Source organism: Triticum urartu, chromosome 5 (assembly GCF_003073215.2).
Source record: "Triticum urartu cultivar G1812 chromosome 5, Tu2.1, whole genome shotgun sequence".
Taxonomy (NCBI): Eukaryota; Viridiplantae; Streptophyta; class Magnoliopsida; order Poales; family Poaceae; genus Triticum; species Triticum urartu.
The window spans coordinates 398358772-398382539 of record NC_053026.1 but is presented as its reverse complement, the minus strand read 5'-3'; the positions used below and the strand labels follow the sequence as shown (position 1 = coordinate 398382539).

Sequence of the window (23768 nt, the reverse complement as noted above, 5' to 3'; positions counted from 1 at the left end):
AAGATACTCACGGAGAAGCAAGGATTCGGAAAGGAAGGAAAAATCATCAAGGAGCTACACAAGACGAAGACATCAAGCTCATGTTGGTGAATGGGTATCCGGCTCCGACTCCGACAGCCACTCCGAGAGAAGTTATCACTCCGACTCCGAAGATACTCAAGATGAAGGTGTTGCCGGTCTAGCACTTGTGTCAACCAACTCCTACGACATATTTGACTCACCAAATGAAGGAATTGGAAGATGCTTCATGGCCAAAGGTCCTAAGGTAACACACCCCGAGTATGTTGATTTCAATAGTGATGAGGATGACTTGTGTCAACCAACTCCTACGACATATTTGACTCACCAAATGAAGGAATTGGAAGATGCTTCATGGCCAAAGGTCCTAAGGTAACACACCCCGAGTATGTTGATTTCAATAGTGATGAGGATGACTTGTGTCAACCAACTCCTACGACATATTTGACTCACCAAATGAAGGAATTGGAAGATGCTTCATGGCCAAAGGTCCTAAGGTAACACACCCCGAGTATGTTGATTTCAATAGTGATGAGGATGACTTGTGTCAACCAACTCCTACGACATATTTGACTCACCAAATGAAGGAATTGGAAGATGCTTCATGGCCAAAGGTCCTAAGGTAACACACCCCGAGTATGTTGATTTCAATAGTGATGAGGATGACTTGTTAGGAGATGATTTGATTGGTGACAACTCTAGTGATGAATACTATTATGAAAGACCAATTAATCATGCTAATCAAGATAAAACGAGTGACAATGATAAGGAGAAGATTGAGGCCCTAACTAAAGAACTAAAAACTCTTAAGTTAGCTCATGACACTATCTTCGAAGATCATCGAGAACTTTTAAGAGCTCATGAGAAGCTACGCTTTGAAAAGCTCAATCTTGAGCAAGAGCATGAGTTCTTAAAGGCAATCAATGATGATCTCCGCAAGAAAAGTTCTTCTTACATTGCCAAGCGTTTACTCTTATCCACTTACATGCCTCAAGTCAAGTCTAACAAGAAAGATTCTTCCTCTAGTAGTAACAATGATCTTGCTAAATCCAATATTGTTGCTTCTAGTAGTTCTCTTGATTCCACTAATGATTCTCTTAGCCAAGTTACACTTGAGCAAGAAAATAGCTTATTGAAGGGAATTATAGAGAAAGGAGTGTACAAAAGCCTTGCCGGGAGTAAGCAATTCGAGGAAATTGTGGGCAAGCAAGGAATGCACTGGAAGAATCAAGGTGTTGGTTTTGAACGAAAGTTCAATGCCAATGGAGTTGAATGGGAAGAAGATCAATACCCCAAGACGAAGTTTGTCCCTCAACAAGAGAAGTTTTTCAAAGGGACACAAGCTCAAGATGATCTTCCACCACAAGACTACGAGCAAAAAGGCAAGGACAAGCTTCAAGAGGAAATTGATGCATTTGAAGAAGCTCCTAAGACCTTAGTCAAGTGGATCCCCAAGACTACTTCAAGTTCCACTTCATCAAGTACGACTACAACTCCAAGGATTCCCATCAAGATGATGTGGATCCAAAAGAAGAAGAACTAGAGAGTTCTTGAGGGTGACTCCGCCAACATACTTCACTCTTATCATTTTGGCAAGAACAAGTGCAATCAACTTCCACATCTTGCACTAGTTCAAGGAGTCACAAATCCTCTTGTTGGTAAGATAAGGGACAAGGATAGCTCCAAGAGATCTACATCAACATTGAGCATCCACATCTTCAATATCTACATGAAGTCATCATCGACAAAACCCAAGGTTAGTTCATCCCTCTTAGGGGGGATATCACATCTAGGGGGAGCTTTACTCTAAGACTTGAGCTAAAGCAACTCTAAAGATGTGAACAAAACAATGCTTTATGTAAAAGTGGTAACCCCACTTGAGCTTAAACGATGAGTATGACCTACGATCAAGTGTTCTCACTTGACTCCTAAGTCAATATACTCATATATAGATGACCTAGTCATCGCAAATTGCTTGATAGATGCTAGAATTGGTTGTGCATGCTTTGCCACATATTTCATTTGCCATCTTATTGTGTGAGCATGCTGATTGCATATTTTACTCATTCGAGGACATCCACTTGTTGCTTTGATTGTTTGGCTTTATCTTCTTTTGCCAAGTGGATGGACAAGAATGCCTAAGAACCTTCTCTAGCTATCTATGCTTTTCTCGTCTCAAACTCTATTCATGCTGCATCACAAAATTTGATCAAGTCAGATTCGAACCACTCTGTGTGAGGAGCGCTCGGAGTCCCCGATTCGTCATAGACTTAAACTTCCAAAACCTCTTTATGAATCTCGGTCTGACCGATACTCCACTTTCGGTCCTACCGAGTTCATTAAGTTGATCTAGGTTTTCGATCTCAGTGCAACCGATTTGAACTTTTCGGTCACACCGAGTTGCAAAAACTGCACACAGTTTTGCATCTCGGTGCCACCGAGTCATTTCACTCGGTCACACCGACAGGGTCGGGCTATATATAGTGACGGGCAGAATTTTGGAAATTTCTCCGAAACCTCCTCGCCCGCGCGATAGCCTGCTCTGCCCCCGAGGTCTCCGGATCGTCTCCTCGCCGCCAGCAGCCTCCAGTCGCTGGTCTTCGCCGCCGTCAACGGATTTCTGCCCCGCCGTTGCCGCCGTAGCAAGTCCACGCCGAACTAGGGTATGGACTTGATCTTTGTGCTATTCCCCAATCTGATTCCTAGCACATTGTGATCATCATGTTTCTTGCCACGTTTGATAAACTTCTATCCAGTCAAAACGCTCATAGATTAGGTTTAATTCGAAAATTCTAGGTTTAGGTTTCCGCCGAAACCATCTCGGACCCACCGAGTTGAAAAACTCGGTCCCACCGATCTGGCTCTTGCCATTGCACAAGTTAAACTCGGTCTGACCGAGAATAACTTATCGGTGCGACCGATTTTGGAATTCTGTGAAACCCTAGCAGTCTCGGTGCCACCGAACTGTGACTCGGTCTGACCGAGTTCACCAGTTCTGGTGCCAAAACTGCTTCGGTGTCACCGAGTTTGAAAATCGGTAGATCCGAGATGCTTTCTGTGGAAAACTAAAACTAAGTTTTTGGATTATCCTTTTGCAAAAATCTCTGCTTTTTGTGATGCTCATCCACTCTATCTTATCCATAATCTATTCACAGGGTCAGCAGTCAGTGAGCAACATGTCTGATCAAAGTGATAGCCAGAATGTGTCTGAGCAGCAAGTTGTGATGAGTGAGGGCACTAGCCCCTCAAGTTCTTCTGATGAAGGCAGCAGGAGCACACCCAGCAATCTGCCTAAGGCTGCCACACGTCAAAGGAAGAAGAGAACGTCTGATTCTGAGGATGAAGACTATGTGGCAGAGGAAGAGGCCACTTCCAAAAGGGTTGAGCCAGCTCAAGGCTCAAAGCCAGGCCTGAAAATTAAGAGGCCAGCAGGGAGGCAGCCAATGTCAAAGGCTAGAGCCTCAACTGAAAAGTCTGCACCTGCTCCCATTGAGCCTGTTGCAGCTGAGGGCAAAAAGAGGAAAGAGAGGGTGAAAAAGACAGTAGCCAAAGTGCTTGGGAGAGCCTCCATCATGGTAGAAGAGGAGGAGGAAGAAGAGGCAGCTGCACCAGCGCCCAAGGCACCCAAACTTATGGGAGATGCCATAAGGTCAGGGGGAGCTGCTTCCAAGGCCAAGCCAGCTCCAAAGCCTAAGACAGCACCCAAGAGAAACACAAGGAGTATACCTGCTGCAGAAAAGAACAAGGCCCCAGTGCCTGAAGCTATTGAAGAAGAGGAAGAGAGTGTCCTTCGGAAGCTCAAGCCCAAGATCCCAGATCACAACGATGCTCACCCTGTGGCTGAGGACATGAAGCTTAGGAGAGACTCAGGGCTGAGAAAATGGAGAGAAGCAGACCCGTATGCTTCTAGGAGAAGGACTGCCGTGGACTATAGATTTCACACCAAGGAGCAACAAGACTTTTATGAGACTGTTTTGCTTGACAAGAAGCCAATCGTTTGTGACATGAGATGGGTCGACTGGACCTACATCAAAGAGAATGAGGAGTACTTCCCAGGAGTTCAGGACAGCTTCAGAGCGTGTGGAGTAGAGGACTTTGTTGGGCAGAAGCTCACAAAGTGGAACGAGGAACTCATCATGCAGTTCTACTCCACAGCTCACTTTTATCTGGATGGAAGGATTACATGGATGTTAGAGGGTACAAGGTACCAATCTACAGTGGCTGAGTGGGCACAGATCATCAATGCCCCAGAAGAGCAAGATGAGGACTTGGACATCTATGCCAAGAAGAAGATGGACCATAACTCCATGTCCAACATGTACAAGGAAATTCCCAATGAAGCTCTTGACACATTCAAGTTTGGGTCAGTGCACTATCTGCTCTCACGATTGCCCACTATCAATTGGATACTAAGGCACACTCTATTGCCTAAGTCTGGAGATCACAAGATGATCAGAGGTCATGCTATCAACTTGCTTCATGTTTTTGACGTGCCTCAAAAATTCAAGGTCATGAGTCTTATAGTTGAAACCATTAAGAGGACAGCTGCAGATCAGAAGAGGAGTTGTGGGTATGCCCCACAGATTCAGGAGCTCATCAACTCCAAGATGGGCACGGGCATATATCTATTGGATAAGGAACACCTGCCCATTCGTCCAGATTTTGAGGATAACCAAGTGGTTATGACTGAGAATGAGCCCTCATCTGCCCATGCATTTGCAAAGAAGGAGAAGGCGAAGAAGGAAAAAGCTGTCAGGATGCCTACTCAAGAGGAGGCATCCGACTATTTCTTGAAGACCAAGCAAGAGCAGCTCAGTTACTTGATTGCATCCACGCTGAGAATCGAGCAAAGTCTGGCCAATCTTACTAAGAATCAGCAGAGCCTAGAGAGGATCATGGAACAGAAATTCTATGACTTGGATGTCAAGGTAACAGAAGTTCAGTCTGTAGTGGAGCAGCTTCAGGAGGACATGAATGAGAGGAGAGGCAGGACCACAACTCATGCTTTTTCTAGAGTGCCACGAGGCCCGAGGTCATCTGCACTGCCAGTTGCTGACACCACAGCTACTACTTCAGCACCAGCTACAGCCTCAGCTCCAGCGTCTACCTCAGCTCCAACTCCAGCGACTACTTCAGCATCTACAGAAGCCTTCGTCCTTGGAGTGATTCGGACTCCACCACCACCTGAAGATCAAGCCTGAGCGACGACTTAGCACTATGCATTTTCTAGGAACTTTTTGGTAACTTGTTGCCAAAGGGGGAGAAGATGTATAGATCATAGGCTTCGAGAGAGAGAGTGTTGCCTTTCTCTCTTGTTTTATTTGGTGGTTTCTTCGAACTTTGTTTGCCCTTGAGTGCTTGATACTACGTCCTTATGTTTGTGAGACATCGATGATCATGTGTTTGATCATAAGCTACACTTAATGTTTGCTTGATGCTTGTTTAAATATTATCATGTTATCTATCATTTGTGATCATTCACTATTCTTGGTGATGAGTGCATGTATTTCAATCTTATCATTTTGAGCGCTCCACCAAGATGTATGTGACATGGAAGAGTAACCCATGACTCTAACTCTTTGTGCATTTGCAGTCCAAAGCAAATTTTAAAATATGCACAAATTTAGGGGGAGCTCTTACTTATCATATACTTCTCAAAGCGACGATATATTTCATGCTTATTATCATTTGTCGAAGCTTTGATCTATATGTTGTCATCAATTACCAAAAAGGGGGAGATTGAAAGTGCAACTATCCCTAGGTGGTTTTGACAATTCATAACAACATATAGCTCATTGAGCTAATGCTATTCCAAGATGATTATTTCAGGAAAGCTCAATGATTGGCATGGCATGGATATGAAAGTGGAACCCTCAAAATGCTAAGGACAATGGATTGGCTCAAGCTCAAAAGCTCAAGACTCTTCATTTTATATTTTAGTGATCCAAGATCACATTGAGTCCATAGGAAAAGCCAATACTATTAAGGAGGGATGAGGTGTTGCTTAATGAGCCTCTTGCTTCATGTGCTTAATGATATGCTCCCAAAACCCTCAACTACTTTCCCATATCCACATATGACCTAAACTCTAAGCCAAACTCGGTCCTACTGATTTTTCCTATCCCGGCGCCACCGAGTTTCACTTGTCATTAGCCACTGCCAAACCCTAGCAATTCGGTCCTACCGATAAGGATCTCGGTCTCACCGAGATGGGGTTGCAAACTCTCTGTTTCCCTTCGTAACTTTTCGGTCCCACCGAAAGAGCGAATCGGTCCCACCGAGATTGCAATGTAAACTCAGTGTTTCCCCTTTGTAACTTTTCGGTCTCACTCGGTCTCACCGAAAGAGCAAATCGGTCCCACCGAGTTTTCCTGACCAACTCTCTGGTTAGCTAATTACCAACCAAATTCGGTCTCACCGAGTTTGTGTAATCGGTCTCACCGAGATTATGCCCAAACCCTAACCGAATCGGTCCTACCGAGTTGCATGTCAGTCCCACCGAAATTCCTAACGCCGGTCACCTAGTCTATTTCGGTCAGACCGGCTTTTGATTCGGTATTCCCACGGAAGTGGAACTGTATATTATTTTTTTGTTACCGAGTTGCATGTCAGTCCCACCGAAATTCCTAACGGTCATTTTACTATTTTCGGTCAGACCGAGTTTTCTGATTCGGTCCCACCGAGATTGGTAAATTGTGTGTAACGGTTGGATTTTGTGTGGAGGCTATATATACCCCTCCACCTCTTTCTCATTCAGTGAGAGAGCCATCAGAACACACACATCATTCCAACTCATATGTTCTGAGAGAGAACCACCTACTCATGTGTTGAGACCAAGACATTCCATTCCTACCATATGAATCTTGATCTCTAGCCTTCCCAAGTTGCTTTCCACTCAAATCTTCTTTCCACCAAATCCAAATCCTATGAGAGAGAGTTGAGTGTTGGGGAGATATCATTTGAAGCACAAGAGCAAGGAGTTCATTACCTACACACCATTTGTTACTTCTTGGAGAGTGGTGTCTCCTAGATTGGCTAGGTGTCACTTGGGAGCCTCCGACAAGATTGTGGAGTGAACCAAGGAGTTTGTAAGGGCAAGGAGATCGCCTACTTCGTGAAGATCTACCGCTAGTGAGGCAAGTCCTTCGTGGGCGATGGCCATGGTGGGATAGACAAGGTTGCTTCTTCGTGGACCCTTCGTGGGTGGTTGCTTCTTCGTGGACCCTTCGTGGGTGGAGCCCTCCGTGGACTCGAGCAACCATTACCCTTCGTGGGTGGAGCCCTCCGTGGACTCGCGCAACCGTTACCCTTCGTGGGTTGAAGTCTCCATCAACGTGGATGTAGGATAGCACCACCTATCCGAACCACGGGAAAAACATCCGTATCTCCAATTGCGTTTGAATTCTCCAAACCCTTCCCTTTATATTCTTGCAAGTTGCATGCTTTACTTTCCGCTGCCAATATACTCTTTGCATGCTTGCTTGAATTGTGTGATGATTGCTTGACTTGTCCTAAAATAGCTAAAATCTGCCAAGAACTAAAATTGGGAAAAGGTTAAGTTTTTATTTGGTCAAGTAGTCTAATCACCCCCCCTCTAGACATACTTTCGATCCCACAAACCCACAATTAGGAGACAGGTTCATCTGCATGCTCCAATATGATGAAGCAGGAGTACTACACATGTTCTATGTTATTTTACCCGAGAGAGAGCAACAAGAGTGATTAGCTAGCTAGAATGAGTTTGAAGATGATGATGTGCTACACTATGATTATGATGATTAAATAGCTAGTGTTGGTAGTAATGATTATGATGATTATTATTAGCTAGTGTTGGTGGTGCTTAGATAGCTACACTATGACTATGATGATTAAATAGTGTTGATGGTAATGACTATGCTGATTATTAGCTAGTGTTGTTGGTGATGATATGATGCAAGAGTTTTTATATTAATATGATGATGATGTTGATCATGATTATCATGATGATTTGTTATTATGATGATGATGTTGATCATGATTATCATGATGATTTGTTATTATGATCATGATTAGTTATTATATCATAGGTGGAAGGAACGCGGATTAGATTCACATGGACACGATTAATTAGTAGGATCGTCGTCCTAATTCAACTTTTGATTCATCAAAATGAATCTAATCCATGTTTCTTTCTCACAATGATATATTAATTCATCATGGACACAATGATATAACAACCTCTTAATTGGTACTGTATCAAAATTTATATAACAGCGTATAAATACATTAAAAATAAAAAAATAAAAAATAAAATAATGGTAGCGCGGGGCACAAAAAACGCTACTACTAGTTAGATTAGTAGCAATGCTTGTATGGAAAGTGCTACTGCTAAGTAGCTATAACAGTAGCGCGGGTAGGAACGCGCTACTGCTAAGTGTTAGCTGTAGCGCTGTATCAGTAGCGCGGTACCCCGCGCTATTGCTAGGTTTTTCCCTAGTAGTGTATTGGGTTTAAACAAGTTTGCTGTGTCGAGACGGATGCCTAGAAGCGGCAACGAGCTTTGCTCACATCGCAGCGTCGGGGAATGCAGAAGGAAGAAGACTTCGGCACTCCCAGGAATTTGGGTGTATCGTTTTTGTTTTATGTAAGGATGTGTTTGTAAGGACCTATGATGTTTAATACTATATTAATATATAACACAGACATTTCCATAAATAAATCCCTGAACCAACCTAGAATTATTGCCCAAATTATGATAAAGCTACCCCTGGATTGGTTTTGTGGTCCTATCCTGTTAGTTTCATTATTTTTTTCTCGGAAAAAAAGATCCATTTTCTTCTTCTTTTTTTCGCAAGGAGGAGTTTCATTCTTTCTTTGTTCAAGGGGTGATCGCGAGGAAAAACTGCGGTAGGCAGGCCCAGGCCCTTTCACGAAAACGCGCATCTACACCGGGGCCAAATCGAGAAAACAGCGCAGCTCTGCCCTTTGGCCCGTCTCCAATCTCTCTCTACCTTCGCCGTTCTCCTCGAGCCGCCGTCTGCCCCCCGTCTCTCTCCCCCGCGCCTCCGCCATGGCCCAGCACGGCTTCCTCTCCTCCCTCCGCTCCCACCTCCGGTCCCCGCCGCCGCCGTCCCACACCCAGCCCCGCCGCGGGTACCACGTCGAGCTCGGCGCACGCGAGAAAGCGGTCAGCCCTCTCCTCCCCTGCAGTTCTCTTCTCGCTCCGTCGATTCGATCGCGAGATTGTATGAGGTTACTCTTCCCCGCCGCGGTTCCTCTGCTCGGAGGCGCAGATCGCGGCTGTCGTTCTGATCCGCGCTCAACCTCGAAACACATCGATTCGATCTGATTTGGAGCTGGCGAGATGTTGTGATTACCGATTAGGGAATTTTCCTTACTGCATGTGATGGGTGATAGTATTCAGCTTTATTCAGAGTGATTGGCGTCAAGTTCAGGTGACGTGTGGGGACTGGATTTTTCTAGTTAGGTTTACGAACTGCAGTGGTGGTACTTAATGATGGTGCTTATGAGGTTATCAGCCTGATAAGAGATCTGCAACTGACGTTTATGCATAGTAGCTGCACAACACGTGTTGTAATGCACAGGAAAGATATACAAATATGTGCCTTATGTCTAGTTGAATGGTGCAGAAGTCATCTTGTCCTATCATATCCTTGTCCACACAGAGGTGCATCATATATCCTCAGAATCGATCAGCGTAATGCCGTTGTTTGCTGATCTTTAGGGTTTTGTATCGCTGCCACGGTGTTTTGTGACACTGTAGTTTAGTGTTTCTGACGTTTTATAGGTAACTAAAGGTTTCTATCTTAAATTCTAGGATGGTGCATTTTGGTGATTGCGTTGTTTTCCTTAACAGAATAATCACCTTTCCGCAACTGCGAAGTTTTTAGTTATTTTATATTCTTGGTAGTCTCTTTGCAGAAACGGTATTTTTATATTCTTGGTTGTCTCTTTGCAGAAACCTTTATGTGCTTTTTTTGGCAATTCAGTTGGTGCTAAGATTTCATATAAGCATCTTATTTCTTTGTTGCAAACTGCGCTTTAGGTAAAGGCTAGTTGTACAATCAGGACTCCATGCAGTTACTGTTATTAGATTCGACACTACGAGTCAACAGCAACTTGCAAAGTGGTGTTTAGTTTATTACTTTTACATTGTGCTAGTTTCTTGTTAGCATGGTTTTGACTCTTCATCACTTGCAGCTTTTAGAGGAAGATGTTGCTTTGAAGAGGTTCAAATCATACAAGAACAGTGTGAAACGGGTCTCGAAAATCGGGAATGTTCTCACTCTCGTTGTCTTTGCTGGTATGTTATCGTACTTATGGATCTTTAAGACCACTTCTTATTCTTGTGTATTAGGCTTCTCTCTTTAAGGATTGCATTGTGCAATAATTAATGATACAGTTTGTAATTGGATGTTGACCACTTGCATACTGTTATATGCCTGTTGTTATGTTAGTTGTGTCTTCATTTTATGATATAGGCATTTAGTTGACGTGGGTAGTATCTCTCAAATTTCTAAACTAAGTTTGTAGTTGGGTTCGATAATGTAGGGGAAATGGTAGTATGCTTCGACGGTTAGTTTCTAGCAGCACAGATATAGTCTGCACTGTTCCGCCTGTTTAATCTTGTTCCAGTGTAGTAAATTTGTCAACTCCATACGGTAGCTATTTTCCCATATGAATTCTGGCAACCCATCCCTCTGTTATTCATGACACTCTAGCTTATTTTCTGTCTGGAGTACTTCTACTGACCATGGAGTGTATTATATAGCATTATTTCTTGAGTGCTGAGTTGCCATTTGAAATAACTCACAACTTTTAGTCTCTTTGTTTCAGTTGCACGATGAATTCTTGTAACTAACAATTGCAATTATGTAACTTCGAAGATGATAAGTGTTTTTAAAGACACATTTACCTTGAATCTCTGGTTCTTGGTATTGCTGTTAGTCGCCCCAGCATGGCCGTAGTAACTGATCGTCTGAAAATTGAAGTTACTTATTCATCTCATCAATTTTCAGGTCATGCTTTGTCTTGAAGCGTGCAGTAGGTCTGAATACAGTTGTCTTTTTCATACTGGCAAATTGCACATAATCCTTGAAGTTTAGAAACATGTTCAGCATTTCAGTAGGCAGTAGGTTTCGAACTGAATTTCTCAACTTCCGAAGGGAAATCTTGTGTAGCACAGAATGCTACGTACTACTCCCTCTGTCCCATAATGTAAGACGTTTTTGCAAGCTACGTCTTACATTGTGGGACGGAGGGAGTACTTAGTAGATCTTTTCCAGCATAGAGCAAATATCGCAATGTGTGCTTTGTTTCATCGTCCTTGTAGGTTGTGGTAGCACCTGTTGTTGCATCTGATTACGGGTGATTCACTTCGCAGTTACCCTGACTACCGTCTGTTTTGTTTTATTCTGCAGCCTGCAGCTATGAGGTCGTTGCACTGGCAACAAGCACCCAATGAAGGAAAGTGCAATCGGTGTGAGCCTCTTAGATCTTCCAGAAAGTGATTCATCTCATAAACTGGCATTATATCAGTACTCGTTTTGAGCGTCCTGTCGATCTTATATATCATGTAAAATAAAAACAAACTAGGCTGGCCTTATTTGCGAGTCACTTTCTAGTCTCTGCCCATTTGTTATTTGTACACAAATCCCGAGGAGTCATCTGCTATTGGAGGATGTTTCGATAACTTGTTGACCTCGGATCTTTGATTGGCTTGATGTCTGATCACTTTTTTATGCATCCGATTGTGCCGTCTGGTGTATGGGTTTGTGCGTCTGAGCAGCAATGAGAGTAAAAAAGGCTCTAGTACGTGCTAATTCGATTCACTGAGAGACATTTTTCAATAGAACACATTTTTTATATTATCTAGTACCAGTACGTACTACCTCTTTTCTTAAATATAAGACGTTTTTGCAGTTCAATTTCAACAGAGGTGGTCATATATAAAGTGAATTGTAAGTTTTGTTGGCAAAATAAAAATTCAGCTTGGATCACATAACTTGAGTTAAGTTTTTTTTGTTAGATTACCATTTTTTCCAACTGGTAAAGATTAAACTTGAGTTCAGTCTTTTTAGGGAAGGCCATCATGGCTAGCTTTATCGATCGAACTTGATACATCATCCATGAGCTTGCTCACCAGCATTTGGAGGCTCGTCAGTCCAACTAGAAGAAAACTTATTACAATAACTAAAATTAGCTAGCACATATGTCGCTTGATTTGCAGATCTAAAACAATGTTTAAAAGTAACCTTTCCAGCAAAGGTAGAGATATCCACACATTCCACAAAAATTGCTGCCGCGGAGCCCCATCAAGCCGGAGCAACATTTGACCACTGATAGAGCGTTCCGCTTCGACTCGCTGGAGCACAAGTTTCTAAACACAAGGATTGTGAAATTTGTTATGTGAATTGTTAGCTGGAAGCCTGGAACACAACTTTCTTAAACACAAGGATTGTGAAATTTGTTATGCGAATTGTTAGCGTTATATGTGTCACTCCATTCCCTCCAAAATCCTAGCCTTCCCTGTTGGATCGGACGGCGTGCCGCAGCTGAAAATCCCACACAAAGAAAAGAAAAGGCTCCTCTGCCTAGTGCTTTACCCTGAATAGTCTTGAACCGATAAGGAGAGGAGACGACCGTAAAACCCCGGAGAGGAGCGCCCCGGGCAGCGATGGCGACGAGGGTGTGGGCGGCGTCGGCGGCGGCCTTAAACCCCACTCTCCTCCTCCTCTCGTCTTCCGCACGTCCGAGCAGGCCCGCCCCCTCCACGCGGCCGAGCGGGCACCTCCGACTGCGCAGCCGCCCGCCGCGGCCGGCCAGGGTCGTGTGCCGCCGCGCCAAGAACGCCGCCTTCGAGGACTACAAGTTCCCGGACCCCATCCCCGAGTTCGCCGAGCAGGTCAGCGACCCCCTGCCTCCCTCCCCCCCTGCGTCTTCTTCTGCTTCGTTCTGTTGTCTGTAACCGATTTCGTGCGGCTTGTGGCCGGTGCCTTCTCTGTTCTGTCCCAGGAGACGAGCAAGTTCAGGGAGCACATGACGTGGCGGCTGGAGCAGAAGAAGGAGCAGTACTTCGGGGAGCACGTGGAGGACATCGTCGACGTCTGCACCGAGGCACGTTACCCAGCTCCCACGGTTAACTTTGCTCTCGTTGTACTGCTAGCATTTTGGCATTCTCCGATGGTATAATGTAGTTTTTGCTGCAACTGCCTGCGTTTATCGGAGCTATGATTTAGGTTAAGAATTTGGCATTGCGTCAACGATGGTTAAAGGAATGGCTATGTTTTCAAGATAGTTGGGAAAGAGAAAATTCAAAAAGTAGTTGGGAAAGTGTAGACTAGGTAGATTTTGACACTGATAATAAGAACATCTGTGGTTTGGAAATTAAGGAGCAAAGCTGATGCCATGAATTAGCTTGGGAATGAACATTAGAAAATCAATTGCCTCTTCCTGATAGTTCAGATGGACGCTGCATTCTTCTGTAGAGACCAGCAAAGTAGCTCAAATTGCTTAAGTTCATATGTGTTGGTACGAAGCATGTTTAGATACTGTAGGTAGGATTACAATTGGTTGGGACTTGGGAGTAGAAATTGCAGGTACAGGACACCGTGCAATGCAGTATGCAAGTAAACATGAGGACGGCTGTCGTCCATTGGTTTTGTCAGTTGCCACCAGTTAGTTACAACTCGCAACCTCGCTTAGCTCGAACTCGAATTCCCTCACTGTATGTTCACATGCTATTATTTCAACCAGTCTTCATTCAGTTCAGCATATGTTAGGCTTAGTAGGACCTTCAAGAGTGATGGAGTTGCTTATGTAGGCGACAGTTCGATGTTAGATGTGACAGCACCGCACTACGCTTTCAGCTAGTCCACTAGACGAAATCTCTGAGACGTGATTCTGATTTCCAGGTCTTGAGCACGTTCTTGCAACATGAGTACTGCGGACCCGGGACGCTCCTGGTTCACCCCTTCTTGGATATGAAGGGCGAGATCAAAGAGAGGGGCCTCCCCGGCGCGCCTCAGGCTGCGCGCGCCGCCATCGCGTGGGCTGAGAAGAACATCGACAAGGACTGGAAGGAGTGGACCGGAGATTTTTAGCGCTGATTTCCTTTTGTCTCTGCTGTAGCAGCTGTTTGTTGTACCTGTAGTAGTAGTAGTCTCGATGTTTCAGTAGAGACTTGAATCTAGCTATAGATTCTAGACTAGTCATGTTAATCCGATCTGGAGCCCGTGAAACGCATGAAGTTAATTTATGCTCTGAACTTGATGAAGGCCGGCCTGATCCTGATCCGTTCCTTCTTGAACATATTCCTGCCACATGTGGTAAAAACTAGCAAAGCTTTTTTCAAGCAACTGCTGCCAGCCAAGTAGTAGTAGCAGTAAGTTTCTAACGCGGCAGGTCCTCAGATCCTAGCCCAGCCGGGCAAGAAATCCATGGCATTTCCCTGGCGCGGCAGGAGCGGGGGGCACCACACGGCACCGCAACGACATGGTGCTCAGGTGCGAACTTAAGTCCCTCTCGCCGGTGACCGGTCAACGCCGGCCTGCCCCGTCTGTTGCCCACAGTTCATTCAATGGCCGCGGAGTGCGGAGCTCCTTTTGTTGGATGCCATGTCCGTATGCAGTCAGTCGGAAGGGGGCCATGCCATTGAAGGAGCGCAGGGGGCGACGTAGCAGGAGGAGGGTAGGGGGGAGGTGTACATGGTTGAATGTTGATGGGTTCTTCCTGAAATGGCGCCGAGCCCGCCCTCTGACGGATCGCCGACGTGAGTTCTGTTCGCGCGTCGCCGCTGGCGCTGGCATGCACGCACGCTAGCTCCACTGCTTGTGCGATCTACGAGCGTTTATCATGATGCATATGCATAGCTCTGCCGCTGGACTGGAGTGTGACGCGGCCCGTGAGCGCCTCAATGGCAGCTTGGATCCATCCCCATTAAGATGTCAGTCACATTGGTGTGATGGCGTGGCCCTAGACCGATCTCCTGTTAATTTTCTTCTCCCAGTTCCTAACGACAGCCCTGTATATATATGTAAGTTTTACTTCCGGCGAAGCCCGCACGGAACGGAGCACTGAATGCGCGCCGTACCGTACGCGCGCGGCGCAGCGCAGAGGCAGGCAGGGACAGCACAGTATCATCATCATCATCCACACCAAATCCGTGAGGCGCGTCCACCCCGTGTGATGTGAGTGTGGAAGCACCAAAGCCGGAGATGAGATGAGATGAGATGACGCGCAGGCCCTGCGTGGCCATCTCTCTGCCTGACAGCCGCAACACGACCCGTGAGCAGTGGAGGGAGGGAGGGCCGCGTCATATTCCGACTGAGCGTGAGCATGACTAGTCTCACTCCATGTCCATGGCCATGAGGCCATCGGAGCAAGCACGGCCCGGATCCATCGACCGGTACGCCGTGCACGCGTGTATGGACAAAGGCTATGGCCAGCGGACGGGCCGGCTCGAGTAGATCTTGACCACCCGGGGGACCAATCATGGCGTCGCGGCTCGCTCCAAGTGGTCTCCGCCTGCCTGCCTTGCTCTTGCCCTGGTCACTTCTCCCCTATGGCCCTACACGTCAGAGGGTAAACCCTTGCGCAAACAGGCCCACGTCAACGACGACACATGCGCGCTCTGTTCCTACCTCTCGGTCTCGGTTTACACAAGAATTTGCATCCATACGCTATTTTTTTCGTACACGAGCTTCTTGATGAAACTAGCTGAACGAAATTTACATGAGATGTATTCCCCTCCGTAAAGAAATACTAAGAACAGCCATTACGTCCTCTGGCGTCCGTTTGGGTCTGCGCGGACACAAAAGTCGGTCCAACGCGCCGACCCAAACGGACGCGCGTCCGCTTTTCGTCCGCGGGCGACCCATTTCCGGTCCATTTTTGAGCCGGATTTGCGTCGGCGCGGACACAAGACGGACGCGCGTGCGCTCGCCTTCTTTTTTCCGGGCCCGCTGGTTGGTGGCACATTGGCCTCCCCTTATTCAATAGCAACCCTCGCCCCCTTCGTCGCTGACGCCGCCGCCCATTTTTTCGGTGACTCTGCTAGCTGCCGGCGCCGCAACATCTGCTCAGTAATGCCGCCATGTGACGCCCCGTCTTGACCGTACACTAATCATACACGCAAACGTGTACGATCAAGATCAGGGACTCACGGGAAGATATCACAACACAACTCTACAAATAAAATAAGTCATACAAGCATCATATTACAAGCCAGGGGCCTCGAGGGCTCGAATACAAGAGCTCGATCACAGACGGGTCAGCGGAAGCAACAATATCTGAGTACAGACATAAGTTAAACAAGTTGCCATAAGATGGCTAGCACAAACTGGGATACAGATCGAAAGAGGCGCAGGCCTCCTGCCTGGGAATCCTCCTAAACTACTCCTGGTCGTCGTCAGCGGGCAACACGTAGTAGTAGGCACCTCCGGTGTAGCAGGAGTCGTCGTCGACGGTGGCATCTGGCTCCTCGGCTCCGACATCTGGTTGCGACAACCAGGTAGAAGGGATAGAGGGAAAAGAAGGAGAAAGCAACCGTGAGTACTCATCCAAAGTACTCGCAAGCAAGGAGCTACACTACATATGTATGCAATGGTATCAACTTGGAATAAGGCTATTATATGTGGACTGAACTGCAAAAAGCCGGGATAAGGGGGGATAGCTAGTCCTTTTGAAGACTACGCTTCTGCAGCCTCCGTCTTGCAGCATGTAGAAGAGAGTAGACTGAAGTCCTCCAAGCATCATATAGCATAATCCTAACCGATGATCCTCCCCTCGTCGCCCTGTGAGAGAGCGATCACCGGTTGTATCTGGCACTTGGAAGGGTGTGTTTTATTAAGTATCCGGTTCTAGTTGTCATAAGGTCAAGGTACAACTCCGGGTCGTCCTTTTACCGAGGGACACGGCTATTCGAATAGATAAACTTCCCTGCAGGGGTGCACCACATACCCCAACACGCTCGATCCCATTTGGCCGGACACACTTTCCTGGGTCATGCCCGGCCTCGGAAGATCAACACGTCGCAGCCCTACCTAGGCACAACAGAGAGGTCAGCACGCCGGTCTAAATCCTATGGCGCAGGGGTCTGGGCCCATCGCCCTTTGCACACCTGCACGTTGCGTACGCGGCCGGAAGCAGACCTAGCCTAGTGGCTTTCCAGTCCAATCCGGCGCGCGCCACTCCGTCGCTGACGTCAGAAGGCTTCGGCTGATACCACGACGCCGGGATACCCATAACTACTCCCGCGTAGATGGTTAGTGCGTATAGACCAAATGGCCAGACTCAGATCAAATACCCAGATCTCGTTAAGCGTGTTAAGTATCCGCGAACGCCGACCAGGGCCAGGCCCACCTCTCTCCTAGGTGGTCGGAACCTGCCCTGTCGCTCCGCCACAAAGATCCACACAGAGGGCCGTCGGGACAAAGGTCCTTTCAGCCCCAATCCGTGAATCACTCGCGGGTACTCCTCGAGCCAACCCGACTTTGGTCACCACATGTATCATGTTTAAAGTATATAGTATATACCCGTGATCACCTCCCGAGTGATCACGGCCCATAGTATAGCATGGCAGACGGACAAGAATGTAGGGCCACTGATGATAAACTAGCATCCTATACTAAGCATTAGGATTGCAGGTAAAGGTAACAACAGTAGTAGCAAGGACAGGCTATGCATCAGTATAGGATTAACAGGAAGCAGTAACATGCTACACTACTCTAATGCAAGCAGTATAGAGAAGAGTAGGCGATATCTGGTGATCAAAGGGGGCTTGCCTGGTTGCTCTGGCAAGAGAGAGGGGTCGTCAACACCGTAGTCGTACTGGGTAGCAGCGGCGTCGGTCTCGGTGTCTAGAGAGAGAAGAGGGGGAAGGAAAACAATAAATAATATAAGCAAGACATATGCATAGTGATGCATGACATGACAAGTCTAACGGCGTTAGAGGTGCCCTAACGCGGTAAGGTGATACCGGTGTGAAGGGGGATAACATCCGGGAAAGTATCCCCGGTGTTTCGCGTTTTCGGGCAGAGGAGCCGGAGGGGGAAAGTTGCGAGTTCGATAGGTTAGGGAGGTGTGGTGGACGAACGGGCTGCGTATCCGGCTTCGTCTCGTCGTTCTGAGCAACTTCATGTTGAAATATTTTAATCCGAGTTACGGATTAAAAGATATGATTTTCTATTAAGATTTTATTAATTTCTGGAATTTAATTAATTAATTAAATTAATTCGAAAATGAATTAATGCATCAGCATGATGTCATGCTGACGTCAGCAGTCAACAGAGTTTGACTGGGTCAAACTGACATGTGGGTCCAGCGGGGACCCACCTGTCATACACTGTTTAGTAATTAGGTTTTAGCTAAACTAATCACAGTTTAATTAGACTAATTAGTTAATTTGATTAATCTAATTATGATTAATTAACTTAATTAATTCCTTAATTAATTAATTAATTAATTATTTTTATTATTATATTAATTTTAATTCCTTTTTTTTTATAAAACGTTCTGGGGCGTGGGCCCCCTGGTCAGTGGCCCCAGGGGGCCTTAACGGTGCGTGGGCGATGGGCGCGGGTGCAGGAGCCACGGGGCGCCCGTTAGCGGGCCGAGCCCCTGACCCAACGCAGCAGGGCACCGGCCAGGGGAGTCGTCGGCCGCGGCGGCCGGAGCGGCCGGAGCCGGGGCGTCGACGGAGAGGGGTTGGCCGCGGCGCGGGCCAGCAGCGTGGTTGGGGGGGCGGCGGAGCCGCGGCAGCACGACAAGAGGAGGGTCGGGCGCGACGAGCGGGACGGCGAGGCGTGCACGGGGCGCACGCGCACGGTGGCCACGGCGACGAGCGCCGGGCGCGCGCGGTGGCGCGTCGAGCAGGGGGGGAGGAGGAGGAGCAGCGCGGAGCAAGGTCGTGGAGGAGCCGAGCGGGGGAGCAGAGCGGGCGAGTCCACGCGGGGGCGCGGGCGATGCGGCGCGTGGCAGGGGGGGGGAGGTAGAGCAGCGGCAGGGGAGCCGCACAGGAAGCGGTGAGGGGCCGGGGGCGAGATGGCCCGGCGCGGCGACGGTGGCGCCGGAGCGCATCGTGCGGCGACGCCCGAGGCGACCTAGGGGGAGAGGAGGGCGAAGGGGGAAGCTCACGGGGAGGAGGGGGAGTAGGGCAACGGGGCAGCGGGCTCGGGGGCGGTCGGGGAAGACCGGCGAGGAGGAGGACGAGGAGGCGATCGGCGGGGCCGGCAACGACGGCGTCGGGGTGGCCGTCTCCTCCCGATCCAATCGGGAGAGATGGGGGGGGGAGGGAGATATTTTCGGAGTGGGGGGGGGGAAGTGGGGGTCGGGCTAGGGTTCCGGGGGGGTTATGTGGGAACGGGGTGGGGCGGTCGGCTGGCCTGGTGGCCTGCTGGGCCGGAGCCCAGTGGGTTGCCCCTCTTTTTTTTTTGTTAGGTTTTGTCTTTTTCTTTTATTTATTTTCTCTTTTGTTTTTAATTCATTCTAAAATACTTAGGCAGTTCTTAAAATGTGTTGACTACACTATAATTACCAGTGCAATATTCTGCAACCCCCGAACATTTTTGTTTTAATTTTTGAAAACTTTTATTGTTAATTGTAATTTGAATTTGAATTTGAACGGTTTCGGATCGTTGCGAGGTTAGCAACAGTAATCGGGATGACGTGCCATGATTAGCGTGGGATTACTGTAGCAAGATTATCCGGGCGTTACAAATCTCCTCCACTACAAGAAATCTCGTCCCGAGATTTAGGAGGTAGAAGGAAACAGTGCGGGGTATTCATCACGCAGGCGATCCTCGCGTTCCCAGGTAGCTTCGTCCTCAGAGTGATTCGACCACTGGACCTTGAGGAACTTGATCGCCTTCTGGCGTGTGCGGCGTTCAGCTTGGTCGAGAATGCGGACCGGATGCTCCTTATAGGAGAGGTCCTGTTGCAATTCGAGCACTTCATGATCCACTGCTCGGATTGGGTCCTTGAAACAGCGTCGGAGTTGTGACACGTGGAACACATCGTGAACCTGAGAAAGGTTCGGCGGAAGCTCCAGTTGATATGCCACTTTTCCACGCCTTTCCAGAATAGTGAATGGGCCAATATAGCGGGGAGCTAGCTTGCCCTTGATCCCGAAGCGGTGAGCACCCTTCATTGGTGTAACTCGAAGATAAGCCTTTTCGCCAGGTTGATAGACCATGTCTTGGTGATGACGGTCATACTGACTTTTCTGACGTGACTGAGCAGTCTTGAGATGCTCGCGAATAATGCGAACTTGTTCTTCGGCCTGTTGGATAATATCCGGACCGAAGAGTGGGCGTTCCCCAGTTTCTGACCAGTTCAGAGGGGTTCGACACTTCCGTCCATAAAGCACTTCGAAGGGGGACATCTTCAGACTAGCTTGATAGCTATTATTATAAGAGAACTCGGCATATGGAAGAGATTCCTCCCATTTCTTGCCGAATGAGATTACACAAGCTCGAAGCATGTCTTCGAGAACTTGGTTGACACGTTCAACTTGCCCTTGTGACTTAGGATGGAACGCAGTACTGAACGACAGATGAGTCCCCATAGCTTCTTGGAAACTTGCCCAAAACCTTGAAGTGAATAAGCTGCCACGGTCTGAACTGATAACCAGTGGGATACCGTGAAGTGAAACAATTCTGGCCATGTAGAGAGTAGCAAGCTGACTAGCCGTGATTGTCTCTTTGACCGCCAGAAAATGGGCAACTTTGGAAAGCCGGTCAATGACGACAAGAATAGCATCATTACCTTTCTGCGATTTGGGAAAACCAGTGACGAAGTCCATCTCAACATGGTCCCATTTCCATTCAGGAATAGAGATAGGTTGCAGAGTTCCAGCAGGCCTTTGATGCTCTGCTTTGATTCGGCGACAAACGTCACATTCAGCAACATAACGAGCAATGTCCTGCTTCATATTAGACCACCAGAATCTTTGACGAATATCCTGGTACATCTTTGTACTACCAGGATGGATGGACAGAGGCGTATCATGGGCTTCTTGCATAACCCTTATAGTCTTATCCAGGTTTTTCTTCGAACATGGTACCACTAAGCGGCCTTTGAAATACAAGGCGCCATCGTCGGCGATCGTGAAGAATGAGAGCTTTCCCCTTTTGAGGTCGCGCTTAATCTTGAGGACTTCATCGTCACACTTCTGTATCCATTTGATGGTGTCCACAAGATCTGGTTTCGCAACCAGGGTATTGAGAGAACCCTTGGAAACAACATGGAGGTTCTGTTTGGGGAAACCTTCGGGAGGGGGAGCGAGTGATCCCGGAGGAACAATATGGAGGTTCAGCCTTCTAAATTCTTCAACAAGCGATGGGTGAACTTTGTGAGCCTGGAGGTGGTTACAGTAATACTTGCGGCTCAAGGCGTCAGCCATTACATTAGCCTTGCCGGGGGTATAGGATATACCCACGTCAAAGTCTGCAACAGTCTCAATCCATCTTTGCTGACGTAGATTTAAATCTGGCTGAGTAAACAGATACTTCAGACTTTGATGGTCGGTGAAGATCTCGCAACGATTACCGAGAAGGTAATGTCGCCACTGCTTCAGTGCATGAATGACAGCAGCAAGCTCGAGGTCGTGAACTGGGTAGTTTGCTTCATGAGGGCGCAGTTGACGAGAGGCATAAGCAATCACTCTGCGCTCTTGCATTAGGACACAGCCTAATCCTTGACGGGAAGCGTCGCAGTAAATGACGAAGTCCTTCTTAGTATCAGGTGGTGCAAGCACGGGGGCAGAAGTCAATTTGTCTTTGAGCGCCTGGAAACTTTCCTGACACTTGTTTGTCCAGTCGAACTTGACACCCTTATGCAATAAACTAGTCAGAGGCCTGGCAATCTTGGAGAAGTTCTCGACGAATCGACGGCAATAGCTGGCGAGACCGAGAAAACTTCGGACTTGCTTCACATTCTTAGGAGGAGTCCAATCGAGAATAGCCTGAACTCGTTCAGGGTTGACGGCAATACCATCCTTGGAGATGACATGCCCAAGATAGGTTACTTCGGGGAGCCAGAATTTACACTTGGAATACTTAGCATACAGCTGATGTTCTCGAAGTTTTTCCAGCACAAGACGAAGATGTTCAGCATGCTCCTCCTTGTTCTTGGAAAATACAAGGATATCGTCCAAATAAACCACGACGAACTTGTCGAGGTAATCCATGAATATATAATTCATCAGACGAGAGAAGGTGGCTGGAGCATTCGTTAAGCCGAATGACATGACGGTGTACTCGTATGATCCATACCGAGTAACGAAGGCGGTTTTTGGAATGTCCTCTTCACGAACACGGATCTGGTGGTAACCTAACCTCAAGTCGAGTTTGGAGAACACTGATGAGCCAGCCAGCTGATCATAAAGATCATTGATCCGAGGAAGTGGGTATTTATTCTGAATGGTAGCTTGGTTTATAGGACGGTAGTCTTGGACTAATCGGTTTGTCCCATCCTTCTTCTTAACAAAGAGAGAAGGTGCTCCCCAAGGAGAGCAACTTGGGCGAATGAAACCTTTGACAAGAGATTTGTCGATTTCCTCCTTAAGCTCAATGAGTTCATGCGGCGGCATCTTATAGGGTCGTTTAGCTATAGGGGTGGTGCCGGGTTTCAAGTCGATGATGAATTCGACAGCTCTAGCAGGGGGAATCCCTGGAAGTTCTTCTGGGAAGACATCTTGGAATTCACGAACGACGAGAATGTTTTCAATGCCCTCGAGTGGTGCAGCGTTCAACGCATTCAAGGCATAAAGTCGTGCCTCGGCGTTCTGAACTAGATGAGCTTGGTAAGCTATTATTTCGTCAGAAGGGTGTAGCAGATGGACGACCTTAGTGGCGCAAACTATAGAAGCAGTATGCGCTTTCAACCAATCCATTCCCAGAATGAGGTCTATGTTAGACGACTTCAAGATAATGGGAGAGGCATAGAATTCCAGCCCTTCGATTTCCACGGGGACATCGATGCCAACCAATGAGGTTTGACATTGTCCCACGGCGGTTTTTACCAATACCGAAGTGTTCATCTCCTCACATTTAATGTCATGCTTGTATGCAAAATCTTCTGACATGAATGAATGCGATGCTCCTGAATCGAATAAAACAGATGCAGGTACTGAGTTTACGAGGAGTGTACCCATCACGGTAGCAGGCTGGTCTTGGGCTTCGTTCAGATCAACATGGTTGGCATGAACGCGACCATAAGACTTGGCATTGTTGTTGCGGGGCTGGTTGTTTCCACGGCCAGTTGCTGGAAGGGCCAGTTGATTCTGTTTCTGGTTGCATTCCCTAGCACGGTGCCCTGGTTGTCCACACCTGAAGCACAAACCATTCTCGGGAGTAGGAACAGGAGCTTGGGGTGGTGGAGCTGGAAGCCTTGGCTGCCTAGCTGGAGCAGTAGGCAGACGAGGTGCAGCATAGGACTGCCTTGGGGCAGGTGTATTAGGCTGGTACACGCTGTTGGGAATCCATATCTTGCGCTTCTGCGAGGACGGACCCGAAGATGAGCCCGTGTCACGGCTGCGCCTGTGAGAGCTCTGGTATTCCTGCAGACCAGTTTCGACATTGATGGCTTTGTTCACCAGAGTGGAGAAATCAGCAAAGTCATGCACTAGAAGTGCGAGTTTGATGTCAGCTTGAAGGCCATCCCGGAACTTTTCCTGTCTGCGTGCATCAGTTGCAATGTCCTCTTCAGCATAGCGGGACAAGTCCAGAAACTCCCGTTGATAAGCTTCCACA

General features: G+C 47.5%; 2 protein-coding genes across 2 annotated transcripts; both read left to right on the top strand.

The window, feature by feature from the left end:
• The first annotated feature begins 8896 nt into the window (after positions 1 to 8896).
• LOC125509264 (succinate dehydrogenase subunit 7, mitochondrial-like) lies at positions 8897 to 11763 on the top strand. The gene is made up of 3 exons (XM_048674195.1): positions 8897 to 9184; positions 10219 to 10321; positions 11439 to 11763. Exons 1-3 carry the CDS (start codon positions 9068 to 9070, stop codon positions 11480 to 11482), a joined length of 264 nt encoding a protein of 87 aa, XP_048530152.1. The 5' UTR covers positions 8897 to 9067; the 3' UTR covers positions 11483 to 11763.
• Positions 11764 to 12614: 851 nt separating this feature from the next.
• LOC125509263 (protein PLASTID REDOX INSENSITIVE 2, chloroplastic) lies at positions 12615 to 14293 on the top strand. The gene is made up of 3 exons (XM_048674194.1): positions 12615 to 12922; positions 13033 to 13134; positions 13932 to 14293. The coding sequence occupies exons 1-3, from the start codon at positions 12695 to 12697 to the stop codon at positions 14118 to 14120; spliced, it is 519 nt and encodes a 172-aa protein (XP_048530151.1). The 5' UTR covers positions 12615 to 12694; the 3' UTR covers positions 14121 to 14293.
• Positions 14294 to 23768: the final 9475 nt, after the last annotated feature.

Excerpts from the sequence above, each read along its gene's own strand:
- LOC125509263 (XM_048674194.1), top strand. The coding sequence starts at position 12,695 with ATGGCGACGAGGGTGTGGGCGGCGTCGGCGGCGGCCTTAAACCCCACT. Across the intron at positions 12,923-13,032 it reads TCCCCGAGTTCGCCGAGCAG|GAGACGAGCAAGTTCAGGGA; the intron begins GTCAGCGACCCC and ends GTTCTGTCCCAG. Across the intron at positions 13,135-13,931 it reads TCGTCGACGTCTGCACCGAG|GTCTTGAGCACGTTCTTGCA; the intron begins GCACGTTACCCA and ends TCTGATTTCCAG.
- LOC125509264 (XM_048674195.1), top strand. The coding sequence starts at position 9,068 with ATGGCCCAGCACGGCTTCCTCTCCTCCCTCCGCTCCCACCTCCGGTCC. Across the intron at positions 9,185-10,218 it reads TCGGCGCACGCGAGAAAGCG|CTTTTAGAGGAAGATGTTGC; the intron begins GTCAGCCCTCTC and ends CATCACTTGCAG. Across the intron at positions 10,322-11,438 it reads CACTCTCGTTGTCTTTGCTG|CCTGCAGCTATGAGGTCGTT; the intron begins GTATGTTATCGT and ends TTTATTCTGCAG.